General features: G+C 39.3%; 1 protein-coding gene across 4 annotated transcripts in view; it reads right to left on the bottom strand.

Moving 5' to 3' along the window:
• Positions 1 to 20,066, bottom strand: part of necab2 (N-terminal EF-hand calcium binding protein 2) — a 117,282-nt gene that overhangs the window by 65,737 nt on the left and 31,479 nt on the right. For all 4 annotated transcript variants that reach the window (XM_067420569.1, XM_067420567.1, XM_067420568.1 and 1 more), the window contains exon 3: positions 553 to 661. In XM_067420569.1, the coding sequence (XP_067276670.1) occupies positions 553 to 661 (109 nt within the window). The remainder of the gene's footprint in view (positions 1 to 552; positions 662 to 20,066) is intronic.

Here is a 20,066-nt window from a genome sequence, read left to right as displayed (position 1 = left end):
TGGGTGACAACAATACATATTGTCCCATTTTTACATTGCGATATCTCAATATAACAATGTATCGTTACACCCCTAGAAGCAAAGTATTGAAATTAGCCTTAGCAAGACATAGGAGACAAAAGCAGACTTGTTAAATAAACTACTGAGAGTGTGAAGGTTCCATTTTTTTTTCTGAAAGTCCACAGGGCCAAAACTGATGAAACAATTACAGTGTTTTGCAAGGCAGCTTGCATGAGGTAACGCTTGTGCTGTAGGTAAATGTCACCTCATCTATGCACCGCCACTGACTAGATTCTCAAACACAAATGGATAATACTTAATGTTGTGAACAAAGACAATGCTAAACACAGCTTCAATGCTTGTACTGGAACAAATATCATCTTGTACGGGATGTGCACACACAACATGAAATGAATTGAGAGACAACGATCAATTAATTTTTTGCCATTCTGGATCATTCCCTGACAAGTTAACCAATGTCATATTGTTTCCTAATCTTATTGCCTCTCTATTGTGACTGAGATCTGTTCAGAGTTGTGTGTCTGTAATCACCTGGTGTTATCAGAGTCAATGGTGTGAAACAGTTTTTCCAGCTCCTCTTCATTCAGAGTCCCATCAGAGAAGAAAGCCTGGAATTCATCAAGGGAGAGCTTTCCATCATCTGCAGGGGGAAAGAGAAGAGATTTTAGCTGCACGGCTCATTCGTTTTAACACACCAGACAGAACTGTGCATCAGCACCATGGGTATTTCAGTAACTACATCTTACCAGGTAGAACAGGCTGCCGTCAGTCACAGCATCACAAGTACAATCAGTGTATAATGTGAACTCTATATGAGTTCCATACGCTCATACTTGTCTCATTAATTAATAACTACATGTGCACAAAGCATTTCTTATTAAAATTATGCACAGAAGTGTTCTCACACAAAATTGCTGGATTTGAGTGTGTACACGCATTCATTTTTTCTTAACCCATCGTTCTAATGTTAATGAATGCTGGATTATTCTTAATGAAAGAAGTGAGAGCCCGCAGTTAGTAATTAACATTATACATGCCCATACCATCTCCACCAATGGTTTTCTGTATAATATCTTCTTTATAGCTGTTTGTCACTCTTTTCAGATGAACTCTTTATAGATGCACATCAAAATGAGTAGTGTGCCATTCTTAATGCAGTTTGTGGTATTTGGTTATATTCAAATTCTAATACATTCATACACACATGGAGTCATGGACACTAAATGGACAAAAGTATTGGGACAGCTGACCATTACACCAACAGGGACTGTAATAACAAATACATTCTAACAGAAAGTTGTTCATTCCTTTGCAGCTATAACAGCTTCCACTCTTCTAGCAAGGATTTCCACAAGATTTTCGAGTGTTTCTGTGGGACTTTAATAGAGAGTTTGTGAGGTCAGGCACTGCTCGCAATATCTGTTACAGTCCATCATGGTGTATCGTGGGGTTGGGATCAGAGATCTGTGCGAGTTCAGGTTCTTCAACTCGAAACTAATCTGAAATAGAAAAGGGCTTTACCTAAAATGTTCCCACAAAGATGGAAACATTGCATTGTCCAAAATGTCTTGGTATGCTGAAGCATTAAGATTTCCCTTCACCGGAAGCAAAGAGCCTACCCTCAAAAACAGCCCCATACCATTATCCCTAATCCAACAAACTTTACAGTGTAGCACAAAGCAGTCAGGCCCTTAACGTTCTCCTAGCAACCGCCAAACCCAGACTGCCAAACAGAGAAGCATGATTTCTCTCTCCACAGAACACGTTTCCACTTCTCCAGCGTTCAGTGGTGGAATGCTTTAGACCACTCCATCTGACACCTGGCATTGCACTTGGCGATGTATGGCTTGGATGCAGCTGCTCGGCCAAGCAAACCCATTCCATTAAGCTTTTTGTGTTGATTTTAATGCCAGTGGAAGTCTAAAATTCTTCAGCTCTGGAATCATCATAACTTTAAATGGTCTTCTGCTTCATGTCTGCTGTTCCTAAACACTTCCACTTTCAAATAATACCACTTACATTTGACTTTGGAATTTCTAGCAGAGAGGACATTTCATGAACTGACTTGCCAAAGTGGTATCACAGTACCATGCTTGCATTCGTTGAGCTCTTAAGAGCTAGCCGTTTTTTCCCCACAAATGTTTGCAAATACAGACTGCATGGCTAGGTGCTTGATTTTATACACCTGTGGCAATAAGTCAGATTGAAACACCTGATATAATAATTAAGAGGTGTGTCCCAATACTTTTGTCCGTTAAGGCCCCATCCACACGCGTTTAGCTGTATACGTATAAAAAAAAAAAAAAAGGAAGAAAAAAGTATCGTATCAGCATTTCGTCATGACGGATCCGGTGTTTTAGGGGCATACCGGTATTTTTTTAAACCGGGTCCCAGAGTGGATAAATCTGAAACCGACACCCTTGCGTTTTTATTGTGTACAGCCAATCCATATATTTTCTGAAACGTTGATGACATAACACCACGTCCTGCACGGTAAAGCCTAGGCGATACAACAACAACAAAAAAGACTAGGCGATACAACTACGGGCATTGGGCATGCGCACATCAATATTGAGTCATTTAATTAGCGTATTTGCATTATTGTAAGGGTAGGTTTAGGGATGGGGTAGGTGTAGACGTCAATAAAACACAATCTAGTAAGTACTTAATTTATTTAATGTTATTTTATCATGAGACGTTGCCTCACATCCTACCAGTGTTGTTCCTCTTCTAGCCCATAGCCACAACTCTCCCTCTCTGTTTTTAATGTATTTCTGTGACAGAATTACAGCGCCACACACTGGCCTGGCATGTATACTACATTGTTTTGAGTCAGCGGTTTTGTGTGTATGCAACTATTTCTTGAGACCAAGCCTGCAGTCTCCCTCTCATTTACTGAAGCTTTCACGCCTCGATCGCCCCCCGGTGACCGGTCCCAGTATAGCCGCCCCTCTGTGTTTTCTAATGGACGCGAGACAAACTAAACAATAAAATTACACTTCAAAAATTTTATGTTTATGTCACTGAAGGCAGTTATCATCACGATGATTTCATTTCAGGTGTTCGTTTTAAAAATAAGTTTACTTTGAGTTAGTTATTTGATGCTATAAAAACGGGGGGTGTGACGTCATGATTGACAGCTGAGACTGACGGCTTCTCTGAGTGAAGTTGTCACTGAGGCACTAACGGACTTTTTTCGAAATTTTTGGGAGCAGATTAGAGCTTTAGCTTTAATTTCTACATTTCCATAACTGTTTATTTCACACCAACATAATTAATTGTTCTGCATCTGCGAGAGTGTGGGCGGGCTTTTGATATCGCAGCTGTACTTCCTGCTCTACTTCCTGCGCTCTACTGCGCAACTCCGGTCCCGAAATCGCTACTGCGCAGACTCGGTCCCAAGATGTCCGCGCCGTGCACCCCAAGGGGGTAATCTAGCGCTCGGAAAGCGTTCCACCCCTAGGGGCGGCCATTGCTAACCAAGCCATCACCTGCTGTTAGCATCCCATTGACTCCCATTCATTTTTGAGTCACTTTGACAGTGAATAACTTTACATCTGAGACGTTTAAAGACTCCATTTGTCCATTGTTTATTACTAAAGAAACACGACAATGTATAAAAGGCTCCATTACCTTGTATCTTACACTATCGCCCCGCAGAAGCTGTTTTTGTAAAAATAGGCTAATGATTGCGTCATAACCAACGCGACCCTGTCGCACAGTTGAGAAATTACCGTACAGACCTGGAGACGCTCGCAGGCAATCTTTTACTGTCTATGAGACAGTCGGGGGGACGTGGAGACATGTCCTGGAGACTAGTCTGATAAAGTCAAGGGAGAAGAATGGGGAGAAGCCCATAGTGAGCCAAAAGCAACGGGAGAAAATATTTAAACAACGTGATTCAGATTTCCCTTTCCACATCTACTAGAAGACTCACAGCTGTCAGACAGGAGGCTCACGTCACATCTACGTCGTCAAGCTCAGTCTGAGCCTGCGCAGTTCGCTCAGCCATCAGGAAGTGAGTGCCCCTAGGTTGACTTCATTCTTTCGCCGTAGACGTCAATGGGAACGCTCCGTCCATTTCTTTTACTGTCTATGGTGCACCCCCGCCTGAAAGCTTCAAATATGGCAAGCGGAAACGGATGATGTCGAGTCGTCCATATTTTTTTACGGTCTATGCTTGAGACGAGTAAGAAAAAAAAAGATCGGATAGGGAAAGCTCTGGCATTGTGTGGATATGGCCATAGTGTGTATAAAGAACATATATTTAAAATAAATAACTTAAGCTCACTATAGTATACGTCATCAAAATGCATTTAAAGCCTTTATTATGACATATAATATAATTTAAAATAACGTTTCTATTGAAATATATTTTAAAATGTATTTGCCTGTGATGGCAAAGCTGAATTTTCATCATCATTACTCCAGTCTTCAGTGTCACATGATCCTTCAGAAATCATTCTAATATTCTGATTTGCTGTTCAAGAAACAATTCTTATTATAATGAATGCTGATAGCAGTTGTGGTTGTGGTGCTTAATATTGTTATAGGCACTTAAACATTTTTCAGTTTTTCTGATGAATATAGTGTTCAAAGTAACAATTTATTTGAAATAGAAAACTTTTGATCAGTTTAAAGCATCCCTTATTAATTTAATATGTATAGAAATTATAACTGACTTAAATATAAAGATCCTCATGGTAACTGTATAGATGTATATAAACATTTTTAAAGCATCACAAGGAAATAAAGACAGAAGGCTACTAGAAGAATATTGTATTGGCTTCCTCTGTGTGGAAGGGTTGAGAAAAGGTCGGTGAGAAAAAGGGAGAAGTTACAAATAGAAGTCTCAGATGCAGTCAGTGCTGGGTGAAATTAAATATTCATCACCCTGGATTTGTCCTTGAAGAAAGACCTACGCTTATTGGACATACTGAAGCCGAAATACAATATGAAAGTAGGTGCAGCCAATAACTGTTTCCAAAGAAACTATTGAACTGTAGTTTTCAAAACCCAAAAGCTTTTACTGGAAATGGGAACAACTCCTAGCTTGTCAATGCAGTTCTATGAACACCTGCAACACACAGCAATGCACATGACCTTTAACCATTCTGCTCTTTATAGAAAACAGTCTTTACCTTTGTGTTTTTTCTTTCTCTACCTCCATAATGTTCTCATTCTTTCATCACATGCCTAACAGTTAGAAAGTGAAGGCTGAAGGGAAGTAAAATCAAAAGCAGAGCTTTCTGTGAGCCACAGCTCTTATACGGAGTGTGTCTCTGTATTTCCCCATCTTTATGCAAGCACGGGGAACCCAGCCCTTAATTAGGCAGTGACCCACTTTTCTTATCTTTTCTTCTGGAAGAAGTGCTAGCTCAGGAAACAGACATACTTCCCCAGTTTCTACGTTCAGCACTGCTCTGATGACCAAAGATGCATAACAGTAACATTACACATGTGATGGATCTTAATGAGTCAATAATCCTCTTTGCACTGGGCTGGGTTGACAAATGAATCTTGTACAACCAGTATTTAATGTCAATAATCAGAGTTTGCACGATGCTGGTTAGAAAGAAAGATTTTTATTTTCTTGCAGAGCTATTTAAGAGTTTGAACAGTCCTGCTGTGCAATTACCTTGAAATTGCTGCCCTCACCTAAACTGCAGGTGGGCTACTGTAATGCTGCTTGATGGACAGAAATGGTTTATCTTTCCAGATAATGTACATGGCCTTTCAGTGGGATTTAAAAGTGCAAAGTCTCATTTGATACAGTACGAGTGTCATGACAATGGCAGATTTTCATTTACACAGAACCAAAGCCTAAAACCTAGTCTTATTTGAAACTTTAAAAATACTCTTTTACAGCTTTGTAAGTACTAGAAATGAATACTGTACACATACTATACATTCTCTGCTTAGACTGTTGCCCCCGCGACCCGGCCCCGGATAAGCGGAAGATGATGGAGGGATGATGGATGGATGGATACTATACACTAACATTTCAACGTTTTGAGAGAGTAATATTTGTAATGCTTTTGAAATAAGTCTCTAATGCTCACCAAGACTGCAATATTTGATCAAAAATACAATACAGTAATATTGTGAAATACTGTCTGGCCAAAAATAGAAATAACATCACAAAAAAAAAAATGAAAATCACATCACAACATTTATTTCCATCAAGTGGTCCGTCAATTTTTGCCAAGGTCTTGTATTGACAATGCAAGAGTCCAGCACTCTGTAAAGTCTCCTCTAGCACATCGCAAACACTTTTAATAAATTTAAGGTCTAGACTCATAGGTGCAAATATGTGAAAATGATTCTTCATGCATTATTCTTTCACAATTTGAGCCTGATGCATCTTGACATTGTCATCCTGGAATATGGCTATGATGTGTCTTCCTAAATGATTGTTTAAGAAATGAAAAGCTACACACTCCATCAATTAGAGTTAGAAGAACTGTTGCCAAACATATAATATATAATAACCATGCAATAATGATCATATTAAGCATTTCCTATTTAAATCCAAACAGCAACTTGTTTTTGTCTGGGAAGTGTATTTCAATTTGAAGGTCCACCATGCAGAATGTAGTACAGTTACATTACTTATATATAATTTTTTTTCTTTTACTTTTTCTTTTCTGCTTGAGCTGCTGTGCTCATGAGCTGGGCTGCAGCCTTTGGCCTGTGCGTGTCACTCCAGTCAATAATGACATGCAGCACATCGTATATCGTCTGTGTCTGAAGCTCGGGAAGCTCCACCAAGACAATTCGCTTGTGTTGCTATTGCCTTATTGACTGCTATTGAATGTTGTGTCTCCAAACAGTAACAGAAAACGGCTGAATGTACCTTTAATGTATAAAAAATATAGACAAGCTAGTCAACCTCAAAATTCAACTAGTCAGTTGATGGACGATTATTGACCACTGTTACACATCTATCATAGAGAACTTTGTTGCCTCTAACTGCCTCTGACTGAGTGTAGAGGGACGGGTTATATTTCATGTAATGGCCCGGCATGATGTTCTCTCTCTTCATCTTTTCTCTGTCACCATTATAATCTCCAGAGATGCGGACTTTGGCACAAAAACCAGTCCAGTTGCAGTGAGATTGTAGATGGGAAAGGCATTGAGCTACTGCAACACCGCTTGATGGACAGAAATTGTTTATCTTTATAGACAAATTAACATAAATTGTCTTTAAGAGTGAAAAGTTTCATTTGGTGATGAGGAAATAAGGGGTTTTAAGAGGTGGAAATGGACCAAGAGGTGAAGTTTTAGTTAATGTGTGTAGGAAGGCAAGAGCCTTCGGGGACTGGACACCGCCACAGACCTCGCTACTTCCTATGAAACGGAGGCAATTAGCACTTTTCACAACCAATGGATCCGCCACATCTTAGCACCCCCCTACAAACACGTCTCTTCCCATCTCTCATCTCTCAGCGCATTTCGGGGAGAACTGGGGTACATGGTGCCATGGTAACTAAAGGAACAGGAGCAGACCTTTGGGATTCGAGATGTCTTAATCGTACATGCTTGCCCTTATTTTTTCTCTTTCATTCTGTTTTTCTATTTCCCTAGCCCTAGTATGTTCAGCTCTCGATGCACAACAGTGGCATTGGGTTGACTTCTGTAATAAGGAGTTTGTTTTTAAGCCAATGTAAATACATGTTTACAGAGTTTCTGTTTTAAAGTAGGAATGCATCAATATTACAATTATGGAAATTACAATAAAATGTCACTGCCTATTATCAATTAACATGATCTACCATCGTATCCTATTTTGTCTAAACAAATAAGAAATATTTTAAAAGCTACACGTGAATTTAGACATCACAATATTATAAAGTAAAGTATTAAAATGGTTGTTCATTAACCTACATTTAGTAGTGTTTTTTAAGTTTAAGCATTTAGAGATTAGAGCGTTAGATGACTACTGGTATAAAGGAAATATAAATGCAAATAGGAATTGAAAATGAGCAGCATACTGACTGTTACATTACAGAATCAGATATATTGTACATCCCTACATTCAAGGCACGTAAAACGCCATTTACCTTTAAAAAGAAACCAGTAATATCGTACTATTTGAATAATTTTATAATTTTATTCTGAAAAAAATGATCTTTATCTGTTGGTGTCACTACTAGAAAATCTTACTTTAGAAAAACTTCAACAATTTGTGGTCATATTTAGCAAAATCGGAAAAAATACCCCTGATCCACACATTTCAATTCACCTTGTAAAAGAAAAGTATTACTTTTCATTACCCAGTGCTCATTTTGTCATTGTAACTATGCTTGTGGTTATAAACAACCTCCGCCTGGAAATAAACATGTCCTTTCCACATCAGAAACATCACAGAGTATATACTGTGACTCCATTTCATATAGCGTAATGATGCTGGGAATATTGTGATGCAGAAGCAGAAATCTAAAGACTGTATAAACCTGAACACCCCATCCCATTGCCAAAAGAGTAATAAACTCAAAAGCTAAACTAAAATGAAAGTCGCACACTCCCTGTGGCCTGTCCCAAAGACACCAGTCAGTAATGATGGATGAACAGTAGAAGAGCCTTTCACAGGCCTGTCAGATTCTCTTGCTCTGTGACATCGATCAACACGAAAAAAACTAGCCCTACCTGCCTGTCTCACTGTAAGCCTGTCTGTCAAGGCATCATTTAATCTATCTGCCTACAGATTGCCTGTCTGTCCGCGGTGGACAACGAGCACCTTTGTTTGTAGTCCAGCGGGTTTTGATTCAGCCATATGTCTGAACAGTGTGATGGCGGCAAAAGAGAACCCATCAGCACACGCTAAACATTTACCAACTCATCCTCCCACTTCCATATGTCTACAGCACAGGCATGTTTTGCTAACAGTATAATTGTGCAGAGTGAGCCAAAATAGAAATAGGTGTTACAGAGTCTGTACAACATGCTCAAGCTCTTGGGCGGCATCTTACTGGTTTTAGTTCTGAAACAAACAAGAAAACAATCTCATGGAGCAGCGAACTCACATGAACAGAACATAAAATTTGGCAGTAAAATACCGTAGTAGAATTTACTCAAAACAAAATCCCCATCAATCAAATGACATCCAAACAATTAAGGAGCAATGTTTTAAATGATGAAGATACCAGCTAATACGCCACATGCAAGAGCTCACTGTCTCTGTGAAGAAGATAAGGGATGGCCGTATGAGAACTGATCCAGGATCTGATTGAATAAGAGTGAATCCTAATCCCCGGCACCACTGACAGAATCAATTAATGTTTCATCTAACAAATCTGATTCAATCACAATTCATTCAAATGAGTCATTAACCTCAGCTGCCTGAGTGGGCATTTCACATGGAAATCCTATTAGTGTGACCCAGCCACCAGAAAAGTGCATTAGCACAGAGAAGCGAGGGCTACAAATCTGCAAATCTCGAAAGCAGTGCTCTCAGAAGTACTGTAGCCCTGCACCAACCCAACAACCTTCTCAAGAGAAACACAGATAAAGTAATAAACTATTTCGTTTTTTTTTTTAATGATTCTGAAAGATCCTTAGACTGACGGCAGAAGGTCTGGACTCCACAACAGCTTTCATTGGCCAAGGACTACCCAAGAGGAATAAGATGAACAATGGCGACAAGAACTTGAAAATCCAGCGATTAGTTGATCCTGATAAGCGCTCATTGTCACATGGGCCAGACAGGCCGATAAAAAACGCAACACACATCTCTCCCGGAAATCTTGTAGAATTTAACCAATCAGATAACGACTTTGAAACTCCCAAAGTTTTTTCAATTTTTTGTCCGTTATGGATCAGACATTCAACTCACAGTCCGTGGGCATGAAGTCTGAAGCTGAGACTAAGTATCCAGAGGTTTGCCCACAAACAAACCACTCACAGTTTGTTCACTGTCTGATGTTTATTGCACACTAAACTAGCAAGCACAATCTGAAAATTGGCAATTGTCCAATCTGATTGACTGGCTTCAAAGCAATTTCCAGAAGTAAAAGTGCACCAGTCTGCCAGGAAATTGTCTGTGAAATAATCTGTACTTACTGATTTAACCAGGCATAAATTCTGATAGCAAAGTCTCCACACATTTCTGCTAATTTCTTCTGTTTTCTGTACAATTAAAATTAAAGCTATCCCTAATATTTCACAACATTGCCATTCAAAGGTGGAGTATGTAGTTTCTGAAACACTAGTGGCACGACAAAAGGATATTTTGTAAAAAAACAACCTTGTAAATACCCCTTTCCCACATCTCGCCTCACCCAACTCAAACATTACAAATACAGCTCTTACGGTGCTTGTGGAGGCACTTCTCAACAGTTTCTACTTTCAATAAAAAGTCCACCAAATTAGGAATACTTTCAGCTGTGTTGCTATGTGTCATAACTGAGTAAGCAACTGAGTAGGCTAACACTCAAATGCAAGTGTATATACAGTCTTGTTCAAAATAATAGCAGTACAATGTGACTAACCAGAATAATCAAGGTTTTTCGTATATTTTTTTATTGCTACGTGGCAAACAAGTTACCAGTAGGTTCAGTAGATTGTCAGAAAACAAACAAGACCCAGCATTCATGATATGCACGCTCTTAAGGCTGTGCAATTGGGCAATTAGTTGAATTAGTTGAAAGGGGTGTGTTCAAAAAAATAGCAGTGTGGCATTCAATCACTGAGGTCATCAATTTTGTGAAGAAACAGGTGTGAATCAGGTGGCCCCTATTTAAGGATGAAGCCAACACTTGTTGAACATGCATTTGAAAGCTGAGGAAAATGGGTCGTTCAAGACATTGTTCAGAAGAACAGCGTACTTTGATTAAAAAGTTGATTAGAGAGGGGAAAACCTATAAAGAGGTGCAAAAAATGATAGGCTGTTCAGCTAAAATGATCTCCAATGCCTTAAAATGGAGAGCAAAACCAGAGAGACGTGGAAGAAAACGGAAGACAACCATCAAAATGGATAGAAGAATAACCAGAATGGCAAAGGCTCAGCCAATGATCACCTCCAGGCTGATCAAAGACAGTCTGGAGTTACCTGTAAGTACTGTGACAGTTAGAAGACGTCTGTGTGAAGCTAATCTATTTTCAAGAATCCCCCGCAAAGTCCCTCTGTTAAAAAAAAGGCATGTGCAGAAGAGGTTACAATTTGTTAAAGAACACATCAACTGGCCTAAAGAGAAATGGAGGAACATTTTGTGGACTGATGAGAGTAAAATTGTTCTTTTTGGGTCCAAGGGCCACAGGCAGTTTGTGAGACGACCCCCAAACTCTGAATTCAAGCCACAGTACACAGTGAAGACAGTGAAGCATGGAGGTGCAAGCATCATGATATGGGCATGTTTCTCCTACTATGGTGTTGGGCCTATTTATCGCATACCAGGGATCATGGATCAGTTTGCATATGTTAAAATACTTGAAGAGGTCATGTTGCCCTATGCTGAAGAGGACATGCCCTTGAAACGGTTGTTTCAACAAGACAATGACCCAAAACACACTAGTAAACGGGCAAAGTCTTGGTTCCAAACCAACAAAATTAATGTTATGGAGTGGCCAGCCCAATCTCCAGACCTTAATCCAATTGAGAACTTGTGGGGTGATATCAAAAATGCTGTTTCTGAAGCAAAACCAAGAAATGTGAATGAATTGTGGAATGTTGTTAAAGAATCAGAGTGGAATAACAGCTGAGAGGTGCCACAAGTTGGTTGACTCCATGCCACACAGATGTCAAGCAGTTTTAAAAAACTGTGGTCATACAACTAAATATTAGTTTAGTGATTCACAGGATTGCTAAATCCCAGAAAAAAAAAATGTTTGTACAAAATAGTTTTGAGTTTGTACAGTCAAAGGTAGACACTGCTATTTTTTTGAACACACCCCTTTCAACTAATTGCCCAATTGCACAGCCTTAAGAGCGTGCATATCATGAATGCTGGGTCTTGTTTGTTTTCTGACAATCTACTGAACCTACTGGTAACTTGTTTGCCACGTAGCAATAAAAAATATACTAAAAACCTTGATTATTCTGGTTAGTCACATTGTACGGCTATTATTTTGAACAAGACTGTATATCGGTTATAATAAACTCATCCAACATATATGTGCGCATTTTTTGGAAACATCACACACCCAGTGCTGGTCTAAAAATGAGGTGTGTTCAGGCACATTGTTGGGGGATTGCTATTTCGAGGCAACTGAAAACGACTGCGCCATTGACCAACTGAAACCTGGTCTAAAGTCAATAGCGCATTATTTATTTGTTTTTTGTTATTTAAAGCTGCACTATGGAACTTTTCCGTCTGCTAGAGGACACCTATTCAAAACAAAGGCGTAGTTTGAAGTGGCCAAGTTTGAGCGCAGAACATGTGGGCTTCACCTCACAGCCGGTGGAAAAGAATTGGGATGGGACTCGGGCAGAAATCATGTTCATGGATGCGGTTATTCTTCATACTGTAGTATGAAGAAGAGCAGGACTGAGTGTTGAAGGAGCTGAGCAAGGCCGCTGGAGCGATTGTTAAGTAACACACAGCTCTCGAGCAATGGGATTTTTATTATATGTATATACATATTTTATTAATGGGACGTTTTGGTTCCTTGGTTAAAATAAATTCTCACTATTTACAAATACAAATAGTTGAAAAAATTTCGGACATTGTAACGGAACAAAATATATAACACTGGCCTAGTGGTTGTTGGATATTTTACTGCAAAAATCCTACATAGTGCTAGCCTGACAAGCCAGACCCACATCAAGATGTTTGGTTTGGAAACTCACCATTGACAGCTCAATCCGAGGGGCGGGATAAACGGTTGTCTTTCAAACTCCCTCTGCACGCGATAGGATAGCGCTACACCAACCAGAACAACGAAGGTGAAACAGAGCTCGTTGATAGATTAAACATTCACCGTATTCGGTCGGCTAAACTCCGAACACATCTTCCCTTTTTAAAGGGGGGGTGAAATGCTGTTTCATGCATACTGATCTTTTTACACTGTTAAAGACATGGAATCCCATACTAAACATAGACAAAGTTTCAAAAGTTAAGGTGGACGTTTGATGGGAGTATTTCTTTGTCAAAAATACTACTTCCGGTTAGTCATAAGTTTCGGCAAGTTTTTTGCGATCATGCGTCCCCATTGACGTTAGTGGGGGCGGAATTTCCTTGTATGGGCCTTATGGACAATTCTACCGGAAGCGCGAGAGAGAGAGAGAGAGAGAGGGAGAGAGCGAAAGTAACAGGCTACGCCCATCAAAGCGCTGGTTTGTAGGATACTGGACAGGTGATGTGCACAATTACAATGTCACCCAAAAAGTGCGTTTTTGGTTGCCAGACCAAGACAGTCCTGCACAGATTCCCCAAAAACCCCGCGTTAAGGCAACAGTGGATGTAATTTGCTTTTCCGGATCAGCAACTGAGTTGCGCGAATGTTTATATCTGTTCGCTGCATTTCGGTGCCGACTGTTTCATAAACAAGGCCCAGCTCGACGCCGGATTTTCCCGATCGCCTAATGCTGAATGATGGAGCAGTCCCAACGTTAGAACCGCAGGCGGTGAGTGAGACTGCTTCAAATGTCTGTGTCTTTGCCTATGCTCATCAAGTAGCCCAAACATGATCACGTATAGTTAATTGATCAATGGAGCATGCGATGTGTAGTGCGTGTACATTTGTTTAGCTGGCCACTATATGTGTAACTTTATGTTTGTGTATTGTAAAAGCACTCCAAACAACAATACACAAAGAGGGGGGAAATATGTTGAACTAAATAAGCACGCTTCTTCATTCAAATGCGCTACTATTCCGTGTCTTTCTATGTAAACACTAACTTAACCTGCCGTGCAAAACCAGTCCGCTTACTGTCTACACAAACCACGCGTAAACACACACACACACACGTGCACAACTGCACTTCCCACATGTACACCTTCAAAGACAAAAATACGACGATATAATTCAAGTATAAATATGTAAATAACACAAGCCGCTAAGCATATTATATAGTTAGTGTATAACTTGTACCACATAGAGACGTCCTGCTCTAGTCGTTTTTTGCTGCTGCTCCTGTTCAACTGCAGCCTCTGGGTCTGATTCCGGATCATAGATGTATGGCTGTATCTGATTAAAAGCCATATTTTTATTTTGAATAAAGTTTTTTTCCCGCTGTTAGGGATGACACAGCTTTACGACGCACTCGACTCAACACAATAGCAGCAGCGAGCACACGTCATTATTTAGCTCCGCTCACACGATACGCCCCCACCCGCTCGGCTTTTTTCGGAAAGACTCGGAACAGCGCATCTTTCTTATATAATTATAAAAAAAATAAAGACTTTTCGGAGATATGCAGGATGCAATGCTACTCTATAGGTACTCAAGATTGACATGACACTGACTGAAACTGAGTGTTTCACCCCCCCTTTAAGAATCTTCAGTGCCGTTCTTTGTTCTTTGAGAAAAGCTTAACTCCAAGTCTTCGGGAATCGCAGTCAAAGCTGATTCGAAAGACCGCCGCCGTTATTTACTAGAAGCACGCAAACGCAACTCGGCCGTCGTCATTATGGCTCCGCCCGCCGACTCTATACACGATGTGATTGGCTCGTCCAGAGTGAGGGGAATACAGCTCAGAAGGGTATTGAGAGTTCCTAGACGACACTTGCGGGCAGATTAAATTTGCTGCCACTAGGGTGCCTCTAGATTTCTAAGCTAACATAGTGCACCTTTAAAGGTTGCATAAGTATTATGTGCCTATAGATGGCCAAATATTAAAATTAAAAGGATTACAATGTAAAATATTATTATTGTGTAAATAAATATAAAAATGCATGTCATAATGGATAGTCATTGCATGTAATTTGCAGTAATGATGAATGAAATTGACTATTTGACCAATTGTGGCAATACACACAGAGCAATCTGCCATGGTGCAATCGCAACTGGCTTTTTAAAGGATATGACATTCTGATTGGCCCAAAACAAACCTATGACTCATTTACCGACCATGAACCTGGTTCGCCGAACTTTTTTTCAGTTGTTAAACTAGCAAAACTTAATTCAGACACAGCCTAAGTGCACCTGCGCCATGCGCTTCAGACCATGAGCATAGATTGTTAACATTGTGTTGCAAGTTAAAAACAGACTTCAGGTTATCTAATACTTGGATTAGAGGGCTAAGGACAGTATATGTTATAAACATATAATTTAGGTTCAATTAATTTGCTCTAATCAGCTTTCCTGTCTCTAATTTATTTTACAAATGACAAACTCTCCAAACTGGAACTAGAGTCTGTCATAATTACAGCAAGCATCATTTTCTGCCTCTCAGACAAAAGAGCCAATTCAGATGAGTGTTAGATGCATTGTTTCAGAAATGGAGATTGGTTTAGTTTGTCTTTGAGTATGATAGAGTGCATCTTTGGGCCAATGGGAAGTGGGTGGGGCTCTATTAGTACTGCACCATTCAAAGCAATGCCATCAGTCAAGGATGAAGAGTCTGCCAGGCGACTAATGTAAGTTCAGCCTGTTCTGTGGTCAATAAAGTCCATGAAACCTATCTCTAATGTAATGCAGACTGCAGTATGATGAATATGCAGCTCAATGCTGCAGTCGGCTAATTATTAGAAGAAAAGATTCATGACTATGATCGCCAGAAGTGCTAAGGGACCATTAAAAATATTAAACAACTGGCTTAAAGCGTAAATGTAACAATTATAACAGCTTTTCCTGATAAAATAGTTGAAAGTTGATACAATAGGGCTGCATGATACTGGACTAAACTGACATTGCGATTATTTAGTTTTAATGATGATTTGTATTGCAATATGAGAACAATTTCACAAGATGACTTGAATATCTATCATTGGAAAGAATTATTTTTTATTTTTTAGGGATTCACTCCCCTAGAATAGTGTAGGGGAGTGAATCAACATAAAAAGTAATACATTATAAGCATAAATAATTAAAATAGAACAAAAAACAACAACAAATGAAATAAACAATGTTTTATGATTTTCAGGTAAGTGTTCAGGTAGAGAACTGGAATAATCAAATGTAAAATAACACTGTATGTATCGATTTTCTCTTTGTCTTTTGTTGTTTGATGAACATCAGTGACACAGACGGCAGCAGGTGTATTGCTGTCACTTTAAGACCTAACGCACTGATTCATTATACTGATATGCATGCGTTTTCTTTCTTAGCTGTATGTTTAATTAAGACATACTTGCCAAGAATTTTGACAATTTTACATGTATGTGCATTCATGCACAAAAAGAGGAGAAAGAGAAATTAATTCAGTGTTCACGTGCTGTCTGTGGCTTCTGTGCGAGTTCTCTTTTGTGTCTTTTTGCGCTTACATGCTTTAAACTCGCTTAAATGTATATACTGACAAATAATAAATAATAAACATTCACTCTATGATGTTTGCAATTTGCAAATTACATGCATTCAGAACTGTGGCGCCTGATCCATACAGTCAGATCAACTACAATCCTTACTTACTTGATTTACTTACTTATGTCGATTGATGCTGAAACTATATATTGTTCAGCCCTATAATGCACATTCTGAAAAAAATACACTGTTTGGTTGGTATTTCTAGAGGAATAAAAATATTCCCTGTAGAAACTGTGCATTATAGATTTAGATTTATTTTTAAAGGGTTACTTCAGCGATTAGCATATGGCTTTGTATCAGTAGAAACCCTGGAGTATATTCAAATGATTGTGCTTTCCCCCCTCATATCCCCCTGAGACAAGAGATTTATGCATTTTATTTCTGGAAAAATTCCTCCTATGATGCAAATTGACGATATTTGCATCATAGGAGGAATGTTTGGCCAAATGCTAAAGACTACAGCCAGCAGAGGGAGCCATTTCCGCATGTTTTGAACCCACGCATGAGGGATGGGAGATCACACTCACAGCTCAGCTCGCAGCTGCAGGCACTCATTTAAACGGAGCTATGGTGAGCAATGTAAGTCTTTTAACTTCTCAAATTAATTTCTATGAAAGTTAAGCTTGCAAAGGCATGAACTGAAACACGCCAGACTGAACTCGCGTTGTGAATGTATGCCGCGAGTGTAGTCGCGATTACCTCAGCTCTCATCACGAGAGCTCATCATCTCATTTATCTGACTCCTGCAGTTAGTGCTCAGTGCTGTGACACTCGCGCGGTGACTCACTCATTATATTGAACAGACACGTTCAGTTTTTAATTGTAGTGTCTTCTCCAACTCAGTCACAGTAATCCAGTAGGTGGCTTTGGGAATGGCCTCACAGGGCAGCAAAGTATTCTGGGAATTGTAGTCTTTCATCCCCATGAGACAAAAATACATTTTCTGTCTTTTCTCAGTCTAGAAGGCCCCAAATTCAAAAATAATTTCACATTTCTACTACATTGATGACACAGTTTAAATACAGGTTCATCTTCCCAGCGTTGAAGTACCCCTTTAAATAATATCCAACCTTTATAGAAAGAAAACTGCATTGCACCATTATATGTGGCACTGGCAAATGTCCACTTGGTATCCTCAGAGATACAATCTGGAAGTAAGTCATCTAGGTTTTAAAAGTAGACACGAACCAAAATTCACTGTTCAACATTCAGCATCAGCAAAGAATCAGATATAAAGTCAGCAGGTGGTTTATTCTTGAAGAACATATTTTTATTTATCCTGGATAGGGTTTTACTCTAAAAGCTACCTTGGAGAAAGGTGGTTAAAGGATGAAACATATCTCTCTGAATACTTTCCTTTAAAGATCTGTTATCTTTCACATTATGCAAGAGAAGACGATAGTTAAAAGAAGAAATTGCCTATTAAATTAGAGAAAAAGATCTCTAAATAAAGACACTATCCAAGATGACCTTACAGTTTCAAAATCCACTTAAAAGGTGTAAAATTAAAGAATATCTCATGGCTAATTAATTATAGCCTTTCCCCCAAGAAGCTCATACTCTTACATTCATAAAGTGTGAAAAGAGTTTAGGAAAATAACTTCCTCCCTGCTCTCAAAAAAATGACTTGTGCTACTTGCTCAATTTACTTAATTAAAATGAGCTAATGCAACGCAATTATACAGCATTCTGTCACAACTTAATCTAATTGCACTCAATCCATTTAAATTTGTAAAATAGAAGTTTACTTAATCCATTTGCAATGAGACTACATTAATAATTTAGGTCAGAATTAACTCAGCATTACTGAAAGTGGGCAAAAGATTTCCCATTTCCAGCATGTTTTTGGTGGGAACAGATGGGTTTAAACGGATAGTTCATTACTAAGTCACGTTTCAAACAGTTTGTCAATGTTTCAAGAAGATACTTCTTTCATGTGTTTTTCCATACAATGAAAGTCAACAAGGTCCAAAAAAAAGAAACCCACAAAATTATTTTTGTGTTCCACAAAAGAAAGAAAAGTCATACAGGTTTAGAATGACATTAGGGTGAGTAAACGGATGATTGAAAATTGTGGAGTGGGACGTTGCATAAATCAAAAAGCAATTACTGTGCAAATGCAGTGAAGTGACCAGTCTTTTCTTCCTTGTGCCTCCCATCAACACAATATTTTACATATGGTAAAAAGAAAAGTGACATTTAATATGCTAATGTGCTCTGTTGCTTGCTCGTTATTAACTGCAATAGTTGGGTTTCTTTGACATGTCTAATTCTATTGTGTTTTAATTCTGCAGTTAGATTTTGCTGCATAAAAAAGTTATAGATCACAGAAGACCTGCATGATTAAACGTTTAAAGATTGTGATCTCAAGCAATCTTATTCTTAAATGTCAACGATTCGGCCATATTGCCAGTGCTACACAGTATCAGTAGTTCTGCTACAATAATTCAAATTATCACAGAAGTACTGGGATGATCATTTATAATTTGGATACAAACACTGACTGTTTACAGCAGCGATCAAAATAGAGTAAATCACCTTTTGAAAGTAACTCAACGCTAAAGATCGCATGGATTACAGTTACACCAGTAGGTGGCAGCAAGAGACAGTTAAAAAGTGTTTTTGTCGTTGAATCATTCATTCAGCTAGCCTAGAAATCTAGACGCACCCTAGCGGCAGCAAATCTAATCTGCCCGCGAGTGTCGTCTAGCAACTTTCAATACCTTTCTGAGCTGTATTCGCCTAACTCTTGACGGGCCAATCACATCGTGTATAGAGTCGGTGGGCGGGGCTTAACAGAGGAGAGGAGAGGAGAGGAGAGGAGAGGAGAGGAGAGGAGAGGAGAGGAGAGGAGAGGAGAGGAGAGGAGAGGAGAGGAGAGGAGAGGAGAGGAGAGGAGAGGAGAGGAGAGGAGAGGAGAGGAGAGACATTTAACATAATTGAACACTTCTAGGTCAGCCGACTTAAGGGCTCAGAGGACGCGTGAAAGAAATGAAGACATGGATGTGACCCCATATTGGGTTTCCATTTGATTAAAGCCTTCAGGCATCTGAGGAAACAAGCTTAGGGAGATGATGATGGCACCATGGCAACATCAGGAGCCAGAGGCCTAATGGGGATCGCAGTTTGCTGTAACCATGGGTAACTGGCTACTGGGAGGTTGGTAGGGAAAATGCATTATTACAAACCAATCCCACTGATTTCTGCTAAATGTGCTTGAGAACATTCCTACACAGTGGCTTTGATGCTGTCAAAAGTGGCCAGTTTAACCGAATTCACCCTTTATAGGCAAAAATCATAACACGAGAAGCTACAAAAGGGGCGCTGGGGAGCTCAACGCAGTGTTACGGTGCTGCTCTTAATGATCTCTTTTCAATTGCAGTTATTGACTTACAGGTTGATTTATGGAAGAAAGCAGCTTCAACAGCACTAAATCCTGCCGTCACTGTTCAATACATGAATTGTGGCTGTAATTGCCATTGGTACGATAAATAAAACCATAAGAACTTTATGTAGTGAACTAATTGCTCTGGTCATCATTTACTCACCCTCGTGGCATTATTTCTTTCTCTAGTGGAACACATAAGAGAGATAAGATTTGTTTGTTTTTTGATACAGTATAATTTTGACCCAACTGGTTT

This window comes from Pseudorasbora parva, chromosome 16 (assembly GCF_024679245.1).
Source record: "Pseudorasbora parva isolate DD20220531a chromosome 16, ASM2467924v1, whole genome shotgun sequence".
Lineage (NCBI taxonomy): Eukaryota > Metazoa > Chordata > Actinopteri > Cypriniformes > Gobionidae > Pseudorasbora > Pseudorasbora parva.
The sequence above is the reverse complement of the archived record's forward strand: the minus strand, read 5'-3'. Positions and strand labels throughout refer to the sequence as shown.